This window comes from Talpa occidentalis, unplaced genomic scaffold (genome assembly GCF_014898055.3).
Source record: "Talpa occidentalis isolate TD23 unplaced genomic scaffold, MPIMG_talOcc4v2.1 talOcc4.11, whole genome shotgun sequence".
Lineage (NCBI taxonomy): Eukaryota > Metazoa > Chordata > Mammalia > Eulipotyphla > Talpidae > Talpa > Talpa occidentalis.
In genome coordinates, this window is record NW_023601104.1 from 70655044 (window position 1) to 70676119 (window position 21076).

Consider the following 21076-nt stretch of genomic DNA (forward strand, 5'->3'; position numbering starts at 1 on the left):
AAAAAAAGGTAGCAGATTTAAATGAGCAAAAAGCACATACACGTTTATATGCATAGAGTTTCATACTTATGTGAATTAAGATGGGGGAATACAGATACCTACTTGATATAGAGATACTGTTTTAACAAGACATTTTTCAAGCAGGTAGAATGTAGGTATGTAAAATAAAATTGAATATTCAATTACAACTTATTGTTTACCTTTTATATTGAGAAATGTGTCACTATTTTGCTTTGCAAGGATATATATATACACCAGTGAAAATTCCATGAGAATTGAGAACTCATTATTACTTCATACATCTCCTAAGTATTTTATAAATTCAACTCATCTAAAATCTTGCCATCAACCTGACTTCAACATCCAGATTGGGATAACCCTCCCAATGACTTTGCATAATTGTTTATTGACCAATTCATCTCCAATAACCTGTCCAGTTCTTTTCAGATGCCTACTCCCATGGTCATAATTTGACCTTTCCCATATATTCAAACTTGTTCCTGTTCTGAAGACTTGAATTGAACCATTTGCTATCCTCTTCTCCATTGAGCCAGATGATCTGATTACACCACTGCAATAGTAGTTTAACCTTACTGAACCTCCAGTCCACTGATAGATTTATTTTCCCCAACCTATTAACTCTCAGGTATCCACTTTCTTAAGTGACCCCAAAATTTCAATAACACCATACACTCTGAATTCCTTAACCTCTCTGTCTCTTCACTACAATCTCTATTAAAATCCAAATCCTGGCTCAGTTATCAACTTTCTTCATGTCTCTGTTAAGAACTGCTCAAGAAGCCATACAATAGGGTATACTGAGTCCATTATAAATTGATCATCATCAATCTCAAAGCAAGTTCCAACTACCTAGGAATTTTATTATTTTTCTTGTGAACTCATCCACTTACTATATCTCAAACTTTCTCTACTCTGCTCAAAACTTCAACTACTCCCTCTTCCTACATCTTTCCAATAGACATTTAAACATTCCATATCTCTCCCATTTAACAAAACCGTTACTACCTATCACCATCCTCCCTGTCCCTGGTCCTCTTCTAATACCTAAATAGATGTAAGTACCAGCAATCTAGTGCTTTGCAGAATAAGCAAATCAGACACCCTGAAGTAATCTCATCACCCCTCTCTGACATCCCCTATACTCAACCTATCTTAAAATTCTATTAACTTTAATTCCTGAATCTCTCAAATGTATCCACTTCTCTCCACCTACACTCTCACCACCTCAACACCTCTCTCCTTGAACTATGGAAATTAGTAGTTTCAAGGCATTTATCTGACTCCATTCAATCTATTCTGAACTCTATATAAGAAGTACCTTTTCAAAATCACTCCTAGTTTAAAATCATATGGAGCTTCCTACTGTTCTAAAATCTGCTTTGGTTTATACAGACCTCTATGGTCTGGCCCCTATGTACTACTCTAACCTTGTCTTTCAACTTTTAAGCTCTTTCTCCATCCAATTTTCAATTCTTTAAATATGCTATGGTCCTTTAAACATAGGGCTTATGCACTTGCTATTTTTTTATGCCCCTGTGCTTAGCCCAGGTAGCTCTATCTCTGAGCAATCACTGCTTCCTCAGGGAACTTTCCTCTCATTCTAGATGGATGTGTGTGTGTGCGTGTGTTTGTGTATATACCATCCACAATCACTTCATGATCTTTGTCTGCTTATGATTATATACTTATCTTGTGCTTTGTTCATTCTTTTATTTCTAGCATACTACCTAGCATTCTTTGGCACATAGCAAGCATCAAATATTTATTGAAAGAATAATTAATTTTTAAAAAAGTAGCCAATACATACATATCTCAAAATAATTTCTGACATCTCCAGTACTAATGCTATAATTAATAATTAATAGTTACTTAATCTTCATGGGTACCATATCAGGCAACTGGTTAGAAAGCACAAAACAATAATAAACTGTTTCATAAGAACTGGGTTCTGATTCTAAATAGATTTTATACATGAAAGACTATAGAGTCCATTTCCTTTTGTAGAATACAATTTAAAGACTGAAAGAAATTTACAAATTTTATTTTTTATCTAAACCTCTAATGCTGATAAACAAATTTCTCTGCCTTCTTCCTTTTTAGAATTCAGTTCTCCAAAGCATGCTACCACAAGATATCTATGGGGAAAAAATCCTAATTACTTCATGCATTAGTTAGCATGCTTCAGTAGACAATCTGAATTTAAATAACTCATGCATACCACCTGTTTTAGTCTACTTATATCCTTATCAAAACAAAGCTGCTGATAGGTAGGTAGGTAGGTAGGTAGATGATAGATAGATAGATAGATAGATAGATAGATAGATAGATAGATAGAGATAGATAGATAGATAGATAGATAGATAGATAGATAGATAGATAATAGCTAAAAAAGAATAGACATCTATATTCAGCAATATCAATTATGCACTGTTTTAGATGCTTCTTGTGGAAAAGACTTTCTCTATTTATAACTCAAAAATATCTTTCTCAAGGACTTGGGAGTCATCCATTTGAAATGTAATCATTAAGAAAGAGAGCACCTCTCTAACCCAGTCTCTGTAGGAGGGTAGGAACCTGGCTTTTAGATGTACCAATTAGCAAACACAGATGACCTAATCACAGTGACCAACCTCCCTGTCTTTTCTTTCAGTGGAGTTGAAACACTAATGTAAAAGCATTGAACAAGTTCTTCCTTGCCATTTTTAACAAGTGTCTGGTGCAATTTCTCTTGACAGCTCCATAGAGATAAGGAAGGATCTGTCTGCCTGTTCACTGCTAGATTCTGAAATATTTAAAATACAGAAACAGTTCAATATAATTCTTGTGACAATGGATAGATGAAATTAAGCAAGGATTTTTTTTTTTTTCATTTAAAGAATTACTGAGAGAAAATCCTCCTTGGGCCAATACCACACATTGTTTGACATTACTACATCTCAGATGTCAATCTAAGTACATAGCTACAAATCACACTAAAGAGCAGAAGTGATCAGTCCTAGTGATAAAGTTTACCATATACACTGACAGGCTTCTGCACATGGAAATTTTATTTGCTAAATATAATTACTTTCTTTTTGCCTGCATATGTGAAATCAAATAGATGTGCTATTATTAAACTTAATTGTTGTATTTCAACATTGAACACAAGAAGTACAATTGATTATAAAATTCCAACAGGACCATATCTGAGCAAAAATTATGCTAATCTAATAATTTATAACTATCCTAAAATAGTTGTTATACAACCTCCTGTCATCTAGACCTCTTCATTCACTGTGACCAAACCAATTGCACTGTTTACCATACAAAAGCACAAAGAAAAGGGCCTCCAAAGAGCACCTGCACCCCTATGTTTATAGCAGCAGTCTTTACAATAGCTAATCTTTGGAAACAACCCAAATGCCCAAAAATAGATGACTGGATCAAGAAGATGTGGTACATATACACCATGGAATATTACTCAGCATTCAAAAAAGATAAACACATGCAATTTGCAGCAACATGGATGGCGCTAGAAGGGATCATGCTCAGCAAAATAAGCCAGAAAGAAAAAGAAAAATACCAGATGGTCTCACTCATAGCAGGAATCTAGAAAACTTAAATAAGGGACCAGGAAAAAGAATAACTATAAGAAAGAAAATATCAAAATCAACAAACAACTATGAACAAGAGACAGTCTATGAGGGGGTGGGGGTGGGGAGGGGAGGGATTGGGGTCAAAATAAGGGGATTGCAATTGTATGGGGAATATAAAAATAAAATTTATTTTAAAAATATCACAAAGAAAAGTTTTATAGTATGATCATTTATGACTCAGTAATCCTACGTGTAAATGACAATGCAACAGAAGATGACTGATTTTTACTGATACAAAGTCCCAAACAAAAACAAATGACAGTGAAAAGTAGCATCCTCTGGAACAATACACTAGGCATTTGATTGCGTAGTCCATATTTTGTCTGTAATGCTGAACAAGAAAACATTCAGATTCACAAGACAATCACAGACCACACTTGTTCTCCGTAGATTCAGAGGAAACAGGCAGACATCATTGCTTATCACTAAGGCACCATCAGGCATCCTCTTCCACGGCATTTGGCCTGTGAAACAGTCCAGTGATTGCCCTGTGTACCCTTCCCCCCACGGAAAAATTCAGAAGTGAGTGACTGAGATTCAAATTGCAGGTACTGGAACCACCTTGACTTAAAAGCATTGAGAAAAAAAAATTGTCTAATACATTCAGTTTAGACACTCAAAATTAAAACCACACCTACTTACTCTGCTAACATGGAACTGTGCTATTCCTTTGTTTTCCTAGCTTAGAGTTTCCTTAGCCAAGATTTTTCCAGAACTATCCCGCCTAGGCAAATAGTTTGATTTCTCATTAGAGAATCTTCCCAATTTAACTCTTTATCAGAAAGTATCAACAGTTTTTTCTTCTAATATTCTTTGAATTTTTTTCTCTCAAAACCCTCATCTTGATGTTTCTACGTATCCTGGGCTATTGTATCATGATAATTGAAACTTGTCCAATCCTAAACTCAATGCCTTGTTCTGTCAGTGGATTGTATTGCTAGTATTGGGGAATTCATCTTTTGACACCTAACCATGTTCCACCTAGCTCACTACCTGCGACCACAGCACAGACACAGCTTTCAGAGTTCCAGAGAGGGTATGTTCAGACTTGTATCATTCCAGGAACCACAAAGCTATAGTGTCCTCATCAGGTTATTTGTAGCTCACTGAAAGTTCTATTCAATAAGACGCAATTTACAGAGCAGGGGTCTTATTAAAATATAAGTAATATTGCCTAGAAACACAAATAACATATTTTCTTCTCCAGTTCTCAGGAAAATAAAGGAAGACTGTTGACCAAAGGTAAAATTCTCAAGTATAAGGAGAACTAGTTTTGTTAACCCTTTACTTACACTGTCTAACAGATTTCTTAAAGATGACAAATTCTAATATCAAGATAAACATGCTCCTTATGAGTTAGTATGTGTTATATGAAGGCAGAGATGAAATCACAGAATAAAATAATAAAAACACAAAAGGAGAGGGATGGAAGAAGAATGAAGAAATGATATATTCTCAACCACAGGGATAATTACTGCACAGAAAGAGAGTAAAGAAACAATTTCTGTACAAGTGTACATGTTCTGTTAAGAAAAGCATGTTTTGAATGGTTATAGTGTAAAAACTGTAATATATTTCATCCTTCTTTGACTTTATATCAGAATCATTCCCTAACGTTTAATAATAGGAAGCATTCATCATGAATGAAGAGTAGTACAGATAAAAATTTCTTTTCATGTAAGCAACAAAATCAAGTAATATCACTGTCACCTTCATTGCTGCTTCCTGTCCTTCCAGAGTCAGTTCTCTCCGCTAGACTGACAGCTTTGTCTCTGGACAATTCATGCAAAAGAATATATTCCTGTAACTTTACCAAATTGTTTAAATACAAGAATGTCCATATTTAAATCTGCATATACTACCCAACCTCTATAACATCTTTTACCACCAACCCGCACCTGGAAACGAACTTGAAAGTCCAGGCCAATCTGGAACGTAGAGCTGACACTCACCCATTCGCTAAATCCTTTCCCCATCTCCTTCCTCATGCTGATTGCTCATTTAGTCACTTCCTTAACAGTTTGTAAGCAAATTGTTTCATCTAGAAGGTAGGTATATTGAGTTCAGTGCCTATGCCTTTTTAAAACCTTTGTATCCATTTGTTCAAAACTGCTGTTTGTTCCCTATATGAAGTCCCAGCTCAAGGAATTAAAGCCTAAGGCAATCCCAAAAATGTATAAAAAGATGGCATTTGACTGAAAGATTATGTTCATGAAAGGAGAGGTCAGCAGAGTGACCAAAGGAGAAAGTCTTATTCTCTGCAGAAAGTCTAGAGCAATTAAAGTTATATCGCAAATATTGGCTATTGGCCTCTTGCCCTAGCTTCCCCATTACTAACTTAAGGTTAGTATATTGAAGAAATATGGTGAGCTTCAATGCCTCATTCCTTCCCAAAAAAAGTATATACAGTATAGCACATCTATCAGGCACTTCTAATTCAAGATGTTAGAAAAACAGAATCTCTGCCTTAAGGAAGCATGTGGTCTATGTTTCCTCCAGAAAAGGACACAGTCCCTAATTCTTAGTTTTATAAAGATCATTGTTGGGGCCTCCCCTGGGGGCGCAGGCGGCTGAGCGCAGTGCTGTAAAGCTGTCCACAGTCTCTGCAGTGCCGGTTCAATCCCGGCCAGCCAGCAAGGGTCCCACATGGCACAGCAGAACTCTCCTGTCATGCCCACTGCTCCCGTCAGCAGTGTATTTCCATCAGTCTTCCTGTTCTGTTCCCTGCTCTGTCTCTGGTGAATCCTCTCACCCTCCTGCGCACCTGGCCTATACCCCGGTTCTTGTATAAATAAATGAATAAACCTTTTAAAAAAAATAAAGGCCATTGTTGGATTTTTTTTTTTTTTTTTTTTGTGGGACCCTCGCCGGGAGCCCAGCGCTCAACCGCTGCGCCACCAGGGGAGGCCCGACCATTGTTGGATTTTAATTTTTAATTTGAAGTAAACTTAAACGACGCCAAATAAGCACCCACACAACTTCTATTGAGCTTATTAATGAAAGATAACTGTGTATAAAACATTAGTCCAATCTTCATAAAAAAAAATAAATAAATGCTTTGTATTATTAGAATCACTGGGTTTGTAAAGGTGCTTTCCTTAGCAGAGCAGAACTGGGAGGTGTAAGGACTTAAAATTGAAGCTAATATTCTTTAAAGAAGGTTGCTAAAACCAAATCTAGTAAGTGTAGAAGTAAACCTAGAAGGTAGAATTACCTCTGAAATAGTTCATGAGGAGTATATATTGCAGTAACAGTCTCGGGGTCTTCAGAGCAAAGAAAGTTATCAGGTATAAAAGGGGGCATTACATAATGATAAAGAATTCAATTTTCTAAGAATTCATAACAATCCTTAATGCATATGCACCTTACAAAAGCATCAAAGTATGTGATATAAAAACAAACAGAACCTCAGGAAAAGTAACTGAATCTATTATTATAGTTGGAGACTTCAGTTCCCTCTATCTGAAATGGTCACATCTTGTAAGCAAAAAATCAGTAAGGGCTCATTAACTCAACAGCTTTATTGATTAACTGGATATAATTGGCATCTTTCAACTACTTTACACAACAGCAAAAAAATAAAAAAATCTCCTCAAGAACATTAATACACTAAAAGAACATTAACCAATATAGACCACATTCTGGACAATAAAACACACCATAACAAACTTAAAAGAATAGTAATAATAAAATGTCTGCTATTAAGCTATAATGAAAGATAGTTGGAAAACCTGAAAATACTTGGAGATTAAACAACATACCTCTTCCTAAGATATATAGTCAAAGAAGAAATCTCAAGAAAAGCTAAAACAAATTTTTGGAACTAAATGAAATTGAAAATAAAAATTGTCAAAATTTGTAACATGCAGTAAAAGAAATGCTTTGAGAGAAATTTATAACTTACAGGCATATATTAGAAAAGAAAGATCTGAAATTAATAACCTAAATTGTCACCTTAGCAAACTAAAATAAGAAGAGTAAATTAAATCCAAGAAATGCAGAAGAAAGGACAGTAAAAACTGGAGCAAAATCAATGAAACTGAAAATAGGAAATTGACAAAGAAAATCAATAAAACCGAAAGCTTGTTCTTTGAGAAGATCAATAAAATCATTGTGTCTAGTCATGCTAAAAAAAACAAGGACACAAAGTTTTAATATGAGAAATGAAAGCAAGGACATGACTACAGGTGCCATAGAAATTAAATAACAATGACAATAATAAAATAATAATGATAATAAAGGAATACTATGAACAAATCTAGCCCCACAAATTTGATAATCTAGATGAAACAGACCAATTTCTTCAAAAACACAATCTGCTAAAACTCAAACAAAATATCAGACTATTTGAAAAGAACTATTAAAACAAATGGATTCAATAATTCATAGTCTTCCATAACAGATAGCACCAGGTCCAATATGGCTCATAGGTGTATTCTATCAAATATTTAAGGAAGAAATTATGCCTTCTCTACAATCTCTTTCAGAAGATAGAAGCAGAGAAAGTACTTCCTAAGTCATTACACCACATGCTGGTGAGGAAATGGACAAACACATTCTCTTCTGGTAGAATGTAAAACAGTATAGCCACTTCGGACGTTTGGCAGTTTCTTTTAAAACTGAACATAATCTTACCATATGGTCTAGCAATTAAACTTCTTGGTATTTTTGGTATTTACCCCACACTGTAAATTGATAATGTATGCTCACACAAAAACCTCCACATAGAGTTTCCTAATAACTTCACTCATAATTGCCAAAGCTTAGAAACAACCATGATGTCCCTTAGTAGTTGAATAGATTAATGGTGATGTATCCAGACAATGGAATATTATTCACTACTAAAAATAAATAAGGTATCAGCCATGAAAGGACATGGAGGAACTTTAAATGCACACAACAAAGTGAAAAAACTCGATCTGAAAAACCTGTCCACTGTATAATCCCAACTATATGACGTCTGGAAGGGGCAAAATGATGGAAACAGTGAAAGACTGCGTGGTTGGTAGGGATTCAGGAGAGGAAGGGATGTACACATAAGGCACAGAAGATTTTTAGGTTAGTAAAACTATGCTACATGACACTACAATGGTGGATACATGTCATTATGTGAGTTCAAACCCAGAGAAGGTACACCAAGTGTTGACCCCAAGGTAAACTATGAACTTTGGATGATAATGGTGTGTTAATGCAGGCACATTGATGATAACAAATTTGCCACTCTGATGAGATATGTTGACGAGGATAAGGGCTTAGCATGTGTTGGGGCAAACTCTGTCTGGGAAATCACTGTATTTCTTCTCAATTCTGTTGTGAACCTAATATTATTCTTAAAAATATCAGCCTGGCAAGCATATTGATAAGAAAAATCAACCAATTCCTAGGTGAACTGGGCAGTGTTTCTGTGAATTTTCTAGTTTAGGAAAAGTAAATAAAGAAATAGGATGTAATCCAAGTTCCTATAACACAAATATTATTTAAAATTATCCATGGGCTTTACATATACAAAAGAATGAAACTAGGCCCTTATCTCACATTATACATAAAAATAAACTCAAAATGGATAAAAGACTAGGATATAAGACCTGAAACCATAAAATATATAGAAGAAAACATAGGAAAAACACCAAATAATATAAACCTCAGAAACATTTGCAGACTCAACTCATCTCCAGCAGCAAGGAATATAAAAGAGAAAATAAACAACTGGGACTATATCAAACTAAAATGCAAAATAGACAGTAACCAAAACAAAGACACTCCATACCCAACAGGAAAAATATTTGCATGCCATATGTCTGATAAGGGATTAATATCGAAGATCTTAAAAGTGTTTATACATCTCAACAAAAAGAAAACAAACAACCCAATCAAAAAATGGGCAGAGAAGCTAAATAGGCACTCTCCCAAGATAAACAGATGGCAAACAGGCATATGAAAAAATGTTTATCATCACTTACTATCAGGAAAATGCAAACCAAAACCACAATGAGATACTACCTTTCACCTCTGAGAATGGTCCCTAAAAAAAAAAAAAAAAAAAAAAAAAAACACAGGCGTGTTGAGGTTGCAGATAAAAGGGAATGTTCACTGGTCCAGGCCCTATGGAAAGAAGTGTGGAGATTCCTCAAAAGACTAAAAATGGACCTACCATATGACCCAGCAATTCCACTCATAGGTATCTATCCAAGGAACACAAAAATACTAATTTGAAAGGAAATCTGCACTCCTACATTTATAGTAGTTCTATTTAAATAGCCAAGATATGGAAACAACCTGAATGCCCCAGAACAGATGATAATAAGATACAGGACATATACACAATGGAATACTACTCAGTGATCAAAAAAGATAAACTCATGCCATTTGTGGCAACATGAGTAGAGCTGGAAAGGGTAATTCTAAGCTAAGAGGGCCAGATGAAAGATAAATACCGGATGGTCTCACTTACATATGGAAGCTAGAGAAACTAAACAAAGGATCAGACAAAGACAAACTGTAAGACTTAGATCTTAAAAGCAGAACTTAGATCTGAGAGACTCAGAAGAAGAGGGGGTAGATGGGGAGAGGGAAAAAGGGGAGCAAGGAGAGGACGGGGAGGAGGAGAGCACAGTGGAGTGTGCAAAGGACTGTGGACACTTTGGTGGTGGAAATACTATAGTGGCCACACCTGAGGGAGAAACCCCATATTGTGAAAAGATAAACAAGGATATTTAAAAACAAAAAATTAAATTTAAAAAACTACCTATGGGCTTTAATTAAAAAAAAAAACAGTCACATTACATAGCAATTTCCAACTTGCTATTTATGGTAGAGGGTCTGAGATTCAACATAAGAAAAAAAAGGGATTTGTGGCTGGCAAAAATCACTAAAATCTCCCGACATAATTAGCCCCTTTGATTTTAATTCTTGTTTTGATGACTTGATAAGAGATAAAAATTTGCAATGTACATATATATGTGTTAAAATGAAATGGTGTATGTGGCAGTTTGACAAATCCAATAAAAGACGATTAAGAAAATTATTTCCCATAAATTTTTCTGAAAATTAAAAATATTCATATACTTCAACTGAGTAGTTGCTAGACATTCATTTTGCCTCCAGAAACAAGGCATGGGTGATTTTTTTCCCAATTTCAATTTGTTCTGACCTAGTTTATCATGCTTGCCACTTACTAATAATGCCACTTATTGTCCTCTGAATTCCCTATGTATGTTTCCTAAGACCACTTATGCTACTAAACAGTATGTTATCTGCAGCTGTCTCCTCTTCCCTGGTGCCCTATAATTCAGCTACCTTTAACCTAGAAAAAAGGTTAGACCTCCCCAAGTTGTATTCAAATGCATACTATAAAGGATCATAATTCTATCCCTTGGACTTCTGGTGATAACATCTTTTACCCCTGTTATGGTTTCTAGGAAATTTGTATAACTTTTTTTCAAACAAATGTTTTCCTTTAATGGATTCCATCTTTCCTCTCTCACAGTTCTCTTACAGAATCACATATCTAGTTCATGAATTTCTAGTAAATCAAATTACCTTCAGAGAATACATAGACTGAGATGATCTTGAAAGTAAAAAGTGTCATTAAGTCCTCTTTCATTCTGCACCCACATCATGTTAACGAGTTAAAGTGTAATTTTCAGACTCATATTCTCCTATTCCCAAACTACCACTAGCTCACTTCCTCATTTTTAAGTTCTATTTTATTTTATGTCATTGTGCAATTTACCAAAATCCTGTTAACATTTCATTGCTTCAGGTCAGTGAGTCACCAGCCTGCACTAAGAGCAATGAAGGATTACCAAGGAGATAGGATACATTCTCCATTGTTACAGGCTTATAATCAAACTGAGGAAATAAACACACACAAACAAATTAATAATATGCCCCCAAGCACATAGAAATCTATGAGCCATATTCATTCATATCTCATCTGCCATGTAGTCCTTATTACCAACTTGTGATGTAAGTCAGCATTCCCTTTATGTTTTTACATATTTGGATACTGAGAACCAGAATAACAATCCCAAAGGTCACAACAGACGTTTCCTAGAGAGGTCATAAGACTCCACACAAAACAACAGTACAGTGCTCATGAACACACACAGTCACAAAATAAAAATCCTGAAATTATATTAATGTGCAGACATGCACATAAGTGAAGATGAGATGTGGTAAAGATATTCATTAGAGCTGCTTCAGAATAATTCAGGAAAGCTTCCTGAAAGAAGCATGTTCCTGAAAATAGAATGTTGTGTAATAGATCCTAAAAGAGCCAACCTACAGGAACTAAAACAGAAAGGAAGCAAAAATACACAGAATAATGCAAGCAGAGACTGGTAGGCATGTAAATAAATCTAAAGACATGTAGACAGTTAGATAGGACAATAATAAAATAATCAAAAGAGAAAGGTAAAAATAATATGCAACCCAAATACAAATCAACAATAATTTGAAAGATGACATGATGAACAGAGGTCCTTCAATTATTTAGAAGAAAGGTAAAAATATTAATAAGTCAATGACTGATGATAAAAATTTTAAGTAATCACTTAACAGGAAAACTTCCAACCAGTTGAAGGAATTCAGGAGATTAGATAAAAGATTCGATAAAAGAAAAAAAAATAAAATAAAGGCAGGTGAAAGCAAAGAAAAAGCATTTAAAAATGGAAAATAAGATGTTGTGAATAAATCAAAATGTAATTCATCACAATAAACCCACATAGTTTAAACTTGCCAGTTAGGCTTTCAGAACCTATAAACTATTTGTAAGGGCTAGACAGAATACCTACACCAAATATTACATAAAAGCTAATTTAGGCCTATTAGTTTAAGAAAAATATTAGAAACAAAGTTAGAAAATAATGTTGAGGAAATCTCTTAGAGAACAGCACTACGATAAAGGATTGGAAAATAGGAAAGAGAAAAACAAGGTAGTCAGAGACTAGGTCTAGTAGGTATAATATCTGAATAAAAGAGGTTCCATTAAGAGAGAGAACAGAGAAAAACAGGTAGAGGGACAAAGATAATCACCTTAGGAAAAAATTCAAGACCAGAAAACATGCTCTTCTAGAATGAAAACAGCCACATAGTCAGCAGAAATGATGAAAATGGACCCACACTAAGCCACATCATAGGAAAGTCTCAGAACCCTGGGACAGAAGATACATCCAACTTCCAGTAAGAGAAAATAGGTCACATGTAAAGGATCAGAAATCACAATGACCTTGTTTAACAGAATTATTAGAAGATGGAGAGCAAAGGCACTTTATCACTCAGAATTCTGAGAAGTTATCTCTAGCCTAGAATATTATAGGTAGCCCCCTCTCAATCATATGGGAGAGCAGTGTCAAGAGAGATTTATTAAAATGATGTTGACAGACTATTTATTGCTTGAATCAAAGTGAGGAGAAATTTAACCAATTGGCAGAGAGCTTAATAGATGAGTTAGTAATAAGTACATAGAAAACAAAGCAAATGAAAAGGCCAATTACCAACTCTCAGGGAAAGTGCAGAAAAGGAAAAGTTAGCGCTGCAAGGCCCCCCTATGCACAGCACATTTGTATTCATGATGATATAAACACCTAATATTATTGGAAAATCTGGAGCCTCCCTGGTGGCACAGGGGTTAAGGACACAGCCCTGTCAGGCTATGGCCAGCCACTGAGCATGAGTTCGATCCCCAGCCAGGGAGGTGACCCACATGGTGCAGCAGACCTCTCCTGTCTCACCCACTACTCCCCTCAGCTGTGTATTTCAGTCAATCTGCCTGTTGTGTTCCCCATTGTCTCTGATGAATCCTCTCACCCCCTGTACCACCTGTCTACACCCTAGTTCTTGTATGCATAAGTAAAAATCTTTAAAAAAAAAAAACACACACAAAAGGATAATCTGTATTGGGAGAATGAAATGACAGAAATAATGCACACATAGTGTGAGGACAGGGACTAGAAGGGATAAAACCTCAACTTCCATAGTGAAACTCAAAGATAAAGCCTAAAACTAATAAACTAAGAGACAGGTATATAAACCTGCTGTTTGGTGACAAGTAAATAAAACAAGAATTCTCTACATAACGTGAAAGTGCCTGTATCTCAACAGCAGCATTCTTTGACTGTGTCCAGTGGTGACTTGGTAAGTGATTCAACAAATGATACTAAGGAAGTTGTAAGAAGTCTTCATTGGTAGCATTCTCAGGTTTCTAGGAAAAGAACTTCCACTATGGCCAGTTTCAAGGTACCAGTGTGATATCACTGAATGCCGAGTTTGAAAGAAAGTCTGACAACAGGCTTTCCTCCAGCAAGCCACTGACTATGCTGCACAGGGCAGTTTGTTTGAAGGGGGACCCTAGGAGGACACTTCCTCAGCCACCAGTCATCATTCCAGTGCATTAACCAAGTCTGGGTCTTGGAAGCCTGATAAGTATATGTCAGAATAATCAAGTTTTATTTTGAATTTTCCTTAATGATGAATGAGGTTGAGATTCCTTTAATATAACAATATATTATTTTAAATACATTATTATTTCAATACACTTGATGTATTTTTCTTTTTGATGAAATAGTCATTCTTTTGCTTAATTTTATTAAAATCTTTATGCCTATGCCCTAAATTAACAAAATCTTAATGTATGATCTTAATATATTAGTCTACTTAGCGAGTGAAATAAAAAATACTGCTTATTATCTCCTTTTAGGATTACCATTTTCAAAATTAACTTCTCTCAACCCTTACCATAGGCCTAATAGGAAAGAAATAAATGTACCTTAAAAATTTTATGTATGTAGAATCTAAAATTAAAAAGGGGGCCTCCCTCGTGGCTGTAGGGGTTAAGCCTCAGCAGTATCACAGTTATGATCTGAGTTCCATATCTAGCCAAGGAGCCGACCCACAAAGCACAGCAGACCTCTGTGCCTGTCCCTCCACTCTCCTTAACAGTGTATTTCAGTAGATCTGCCTGTTCTGCTCCTCACTGTCTCTGGTGAATCTTCTCAATCCCTGCACCTCTGGTCCATACCCTAGTTCTTCTATACAAAAATAAATACTTGTTTTTAAAAAATCAATTTAAAAGTAAATTAAAAATCGAATTTACTTTAATTCCTTTTTTCCCATAATTTATGAAGTTACAACTATCTGTACAATTGTTCAACTATCTGTACTATCTGTTCAAAATGTGCAGTGTTTACCCTCACCTTTCAGGGAAATTATTTCTTTTAAAGATCATTGAAATTGATTTAAAGTAGAAATTTTATGGGAAAAAAGTCACTGAAAAAAGTTTCAGTCTACCTCCCAACACACATTGAATAACAGCAATGACAACAGTAGTGGAGAATTTCCCAAGTGAGCAGTCTACAAGAACAAAGCAGAATCTTTAGGGAAATTAAGTTTGTAACATTATCATTATAAGCACATTTTAATAATAGATACATTCTACATTGGCTCATTTATATATTACTGTTGAGATTATTGGTTGCATCCTATTAGCTTGGTATAACATGTTGAAAAACATTCACTGTTAAGTCAGAGGCTAAGAGGCCCTGGATGAAGTGGTCTTTTAAGATATTACATATGTTTTCAGTATTTCTAGCCCAGATAATACTGCACAAAACCTTGAATTAAACCATATGTCAGAAGTCATCCAAACCAGGCTCTAACCACAAATGTACTCAGACAAAATTCAAAGCAAAAGGAATAAAGAAGAAAACGAAAAGGCAAAAAATTCAGACTGCTCGTCCATAAAAGATTTTCACCTTCATGTTAACTCAAGTAGCATAACATAAATATCTGGAGGGAGGGCCTCCCTGGTGGCTCAGAGGGTTTAGTGCCCCGCTATGAAGCTGTCCGCAGCCTCTGCAGTGCTGATTAGATCCCAGCCAGCAGGCGAGGGTCCCACATGGTCTAGGCAGACCTCTCTTGTCTCGCCCGCTGCTCCCTTCAGCAGTGTATTTCAGTCAGTTTGCTGTTCTGTTCCCCACTCTGTCTCTGGTGAATCTTCTCACCCTCCGTGCCTCTTGCCTGTACCCCCAGCTCTTGTACAAAAATAAAAATAAATCTTAAAAAAAAAAAATATCTGGAGGGAACGAGTTAAAATATGTATGGGTGCATAGCTTTAAAATGCTGCAGTTTTCCATATCCATAATATATCTTTTTCCATTATCATTCAATTATCTAGTTCATGTATTTTACTCCAAATACTGTTTTCTTATGTTCTATCCCCTCCAACCACAACTTCTATCCACAGTCATTTTGCTAGCAATTAATATTTTCCACCAGAAATCAAGAAAAATAAGCAGATGAAAATTAATGTAATATAACCAACTATAACAAGTGTCTAGTAGGGGGAAGGTTAAAAGATGTTTGGATAACCTATAAACTCCTTTTAGTCTAATATTCTGAAAACAATAATCCGCAACAGGCAAAAAAAAAAAAAAAAGACACCACTTACCTCATCCACATTTTCAAAGGCATTGATGATGTCATAAGGTAAACAAGACAACAGATCGATCACAAACCAAGTTTTCAAATAGTTCATCCTTATCAACTTGGGGTCAGAAATAACCTCTCCACCAGGTCCCACAAAGGTTGTATGAAAATTTAAAACAATGTCCACCAGGAAAATGACATCTACCACACTGTCCAGCACCAGCCAGGCTATGTTGTTCTGCTTCGTTTTGAAGGAAACGTTGTAAGGAACCATAATGGCGGTGTAGAAGGTAAGAATTAAAATCACCCAATCCCAAGTAGTTTTAAAAGCACAATAGTGTAAAATAATGTGTGGTGGCGTCTTTGGCGCTTCTTGTTTATACTGAGGAAGGATATCTGATCCCAGCTGAAGAACCTAGAAGAGAGAAAATGTATACATAAATGGCATAAGTGCATACCTAAATGACTTGGACATCTCCGCAAAGATGAATTCAAACTTACCTGGCAGTCAAACCACAGCTGATTTATCATGACTCCTGGTTTCAAAGCCACTCACCCTCCCTCTTCTCCTAAGTTGTGCCAAGGTTTGTTCAAAGGAAGGAGATCACGCCAAGTATAACCCCTCTACCACAGCTGAGCTGGCTGCTGCTCCTTCTGGCTCTCTCCCCAGAGCCCAACTGTAGGGTAAGTAAAGTATCAGGCTTTTCTGCCCCCCCACCATTAGGATCGATGATGGATCCTTGTGATCCTGAATGCATGCCTGATGGCGGGCATCTGGAGTAGGGTGTGGGCATGCGTAGACAGAATTCGCCTGGGCTGAGAGACTGGGCTTATAAGGCGGCGTCACGGGGATGCCAAGAGAGAAGAACCACAAGAAGAGCAGAGAAGCAGAGGGAATGCGAGGGAAGGCCGGAGAGCCCAGATAGAGTGAAGACTTGCTCGGGGCTGGAGGAGGCCTGCCAGCCTCCCTGCCTGCCGTGTACCTGGTAATCCCAATAAAGGCCTGAAAAGCCACTGAGGGCTCCAGGACTCCTCCTTTACCCCGTCTGCTTGGGTCATAGAAAACCTGCCCTGCGCCTCCTGCCCCTTATACCAACACTGCCCCCAGGTCCACCTCTGCCGTGCCTTCTGCACATTTACTTTACAGAAACTTCAGGAATCACATCCCTCACTCATTGTCCTGCAGTTACAGGCACCCCTTTTTAAAAGTGTGTGTAACACTACTCCACTTTCACCCACATTAGTACCTTTTTACACTAACTGAAAGAAATCCTAACAGGCTCTCCACTTGTACAACAAAGAAAAAAAAGTGAAAATGGTTTAGCATTGGTTTGACAACCCTTCCCGAGGCCACTTGCACCACAAGCAGTGAGGCCAGCACCATCCAGTTCCTTCCCTGGAATTTACCTTATACAGACTGCGTATTTATGAAGTTATTCCTGCTTTTACTATACATTAGTACGGTTTTAGGTTTTATGTATTATTTGGTATGCTTCAGTAGTTTATTTTGGGGAGACTTGGGAATGCTCAAAAATGTTTCCATATATAAATGACTAGCAATGGCTTTGTCAATTTGTGCTATTTTGCATAGAAAAGCATTACATTTAGATCAAAGAAAAACCTGTAGGTGACACATCATTATCCACTCTTCACACTTTCAGTAACTTAGGGAGAAGTTTAATCCTGATGGCTTTGCCAATCCCTACAACCCCACTGCTGGTGATCTCTTCTTTGAGTAGGACTCAGCAAGTGCCCTAAAGACTGGCACAACCATTTAAGGATTATAAAATATGATATCCTGGTTTCTTTTTTCCTTCAAATCATGACTTAAAGAATATTGACTTTCATGACCAGATATAAATCCCTTTAGGGGAAAAAAATGTGCTTAATACTTAGTTTTGCTTCTCCATATCTTCTAAACAAATGCAAACATGTCAATGCAAGATTATATGAACCTTAACTTCCTCAGATTATGTCTAATTAAAGAAACAATGAGGAAAAAACAGATGGCAGAGCAAGATTAGAGGTCTGGACAACCCCAGGTAAAGGTAACAAATATAAGACAGCAAGCACTGCCTTCTGAAACCTGAAAACTGTGAAAAGGAGTTGAAGGAGTAGGTCAGGGATTCTGATCCACGCAAACAATGAACTCAAGACTGAATAAACCTACATGCTAAAAGGGCTTCCCTGGTGGCAAAGGGGTTAAGTCTCAGCACTATCAAGATATCAGCAGCTACTGCAGCACTCAGGAGTTCCAGTATTGTTACAGGGCAGGGAGAGGTGCACCCCAGATCCCCCCAAAACCTGCCTGCTCTAAATGGGTTCTGCCATCCACCGCATCAACACAAAACATATGAGACTTTAATGGGAAGGAACTTTAATACAATTAGGAAACAATACAGGAAAGGCAAAGAATCTAGTTTCTAAATCAAGCACCCAAAGTTACCCGTCCCCTCGTGGGTAAAACTCCATCCAAATGGGATTGGCCCAGAGCAAGGCCCCAAAGCCTGCCACAAGTCCAAAGCATCTTCCAGTGGGGACCCACAGAAAAGGGTCAGAAACAACTAGACAAACCCAGAAGGAAAAGAGCAAAATCAAAATCAAGATAAAAGCTGCCATTGTCACCTCCCCATGGGTCTCACCCACATCTGTGTCACCCAGTCCACGACCAAAAGGCAAGCGCAGTTTCTTCATGTGTCTCTAGGCTCCATGTGCCTCCTCCAGGTCTCCTTTGGCTCCATCCTGCTTCCTTCCTTCCTCAGTCTCCTCTGCAGCTTCTTCTCTCTGCTCAGCTCCACCCTCCTTTTGGGTGGGGCAGGGAACCTGGAACCTCCCCCTTTCCTGGGGACCACCCTGTTACAGTATCACTAGTTTGAGTTCAATCCCTGGCGGGAGCTAACCCACATGGCACAGCAGACCTCTCCTCTCTCACCCACTGCTCCCCTTAGCAGTGTATTTCAGTCAATCTGTTATAGGGCAGCCATTCGATCTTCATCACCATGGAAATGGTGGCAAAAAGTGAAAGGGGGGAATTATTAGGGGGAAAAGGATGTCCTAAAGCTAATTCCATACAGGCTTTGTGGACTCCACCCCCACCCCAGGCCAAAGCCAAAGACACTGGGAACTCCAAATCCCATCACCACCAAAGGGAAGGTGGCTGGGACCTGAGGGTGGGGCTAAGCAGCCAGGTTGGTATAAAGCTTTGGAGGGGTCCCCCATTTTGGCTCTCTGCCATCTCGCAGAGTCCGGCCAGCGCTGAGGGTGCCTTTGGGTTTCCAGGTCGGCGGATCGGGTAGGACACGTTAAAGACTTTATTTCCCTGGCGCGCAGACCTCTCCTGCCGCCCGCTGCTCCCCTCAGCAGTGCGCTTCGGTCCTTCTGCCTGCTCTGCTCCCCGCTCTGGCTCTGGTGAATTCTCTCACCCTCCCGTGCTTCTGACTGTACCCAGTGCATGTATAAACAAAAAACACAAACAAAACAAAACAAAGAAAAACATGCCTCTATAAAAAAAAAAAAAAAAAAAAACTTAAAAAAATAAAAGACTTTATTTCCCTATTTTCTCCCTGAGTTGTACATTTTCCTTATTTCCTTTTCCCTTGTAAATAAACCTTTTATTAACCTTTTGTATATGCCTATAGTGGAGTATTAATAAGTCCCTTTTAAGCGCGCGGGTGATGACCCACAGCCAGGCAACCCGTTCAATATTGGGGCTGCTCTATAACAGCTGGTGCCCAACGTGGTTTCCAAGCTTCACCTGTGGTTCACCAGCCCAAAGTAATTTTTCTTGTGTTGGTCACCATAAAGCGCACTAGGTCCCCTAACAAATCTGCTGTTCTGCTCCCCACTCTGTCTCTGGTGAATCCTCTCACTGCCTACACCCCTGCTCTTATATGCATAAATAAAAAAAAAATCTTAAAAAAAAACCCTATGTGCTAAGGAGTTAGGTAGAGCTGTAAATAATGTTTCAGCAGTTTTGCCCATCTTTGCATCCAAATATTCAGGGACCCAAGAGGTAAGAGTCAAAAAATTCAAATCAAAGTCATGAATGCATTAAACATTTGAATGCAAGAATAGCTATAAATGAAATACCTGGTAGTAAGTTACTCATATGCCACAAGGCAATACAAATGTCCCAGCACTTTTCGAAACTTGGGAGAGAGTTATCCCAAACAGTTTCTCTCAAACACAGAATTTGCATAGTTGAAAACCATTATTACTATATTGAAATGTAAAAATCATCACTGGTATTCTCTTTAGTTGTGCCTTACAACTACTGTTTTTAGTTTGGGGGCTATAAGAACTATTCATAAAGACTTTTATGTGTTTACCTTCATTATCAGGGCCTCAGACAGGTTTTTCCCATAAGGTCTTAAATTAGCACCAAATTATTCTGCCAGGAATATAAGCTACATGTCAGGACAGAGCATTATATATACAGAACCATACACAATCATAGATTATCTTTCACCTTTCAACCACTGCTCTATCCATTCCAATTTCACCATATTAAATATGAAAATTTCCTTATGTTCAATGTTAATACTTTACCATCTATATTTGCACAGTCTGTAATTTAAGCACAAAGAAAGCAGAGTTAGAAAATAAACTTAGTTCCGGGGTTGCTCATTAAGACCTTCAAGGTCCGGAGGCTATTTTGCCTTCCTGGACCCCTTCCTACATAAAAATAAATAACCTATTTTACAAGTGCATTGTTTTAAAACAAGCATTGAAAGGGAACTGCTAAGAAAAGGAAATCTTTCCCTGTTAAAGAGTCATAGACCTGGAAATGTAAAGTAAATAACAAGTTTGCTTCCTTAAAAGCATATCTAAACAGGGTCTGGCAGCCTGTTAGGCTGATTGATCTCCCAGGCCATCCTTGAAGATCAGTACCCTTCCCCTTTTCCTGTGTCAAGAATTTGTATGCTAACTAACCAACTTTATCAATGTAAAGTGGTTGTATATAAAAGAAACTCTGTCTCTAAGACCAGTGCTCA

General features: G+C 37.3%; 1 protein-coding gene across 1 annotated transcript in view; it reads right to left on the bottom strand.

The window, feature by feature from the left end:
* Positions 1-21076, bottom strand: part of KCNH5 (potassium voltage-gated channel subfamily H member 5) — a 234971-nt gene that overhangs the window by 165197 nt on the left and 48698 nt on the right. The window contains exon 6 of the mRNA XM_037501979.1: positions 16105-16497. Coding sequence (XP_037357876.1) covers positions 16105-16497 — 393 coding nt within the window. The remainder of the gene's footprint in view (positions 1-16104; positions 16498-21076) is intronic.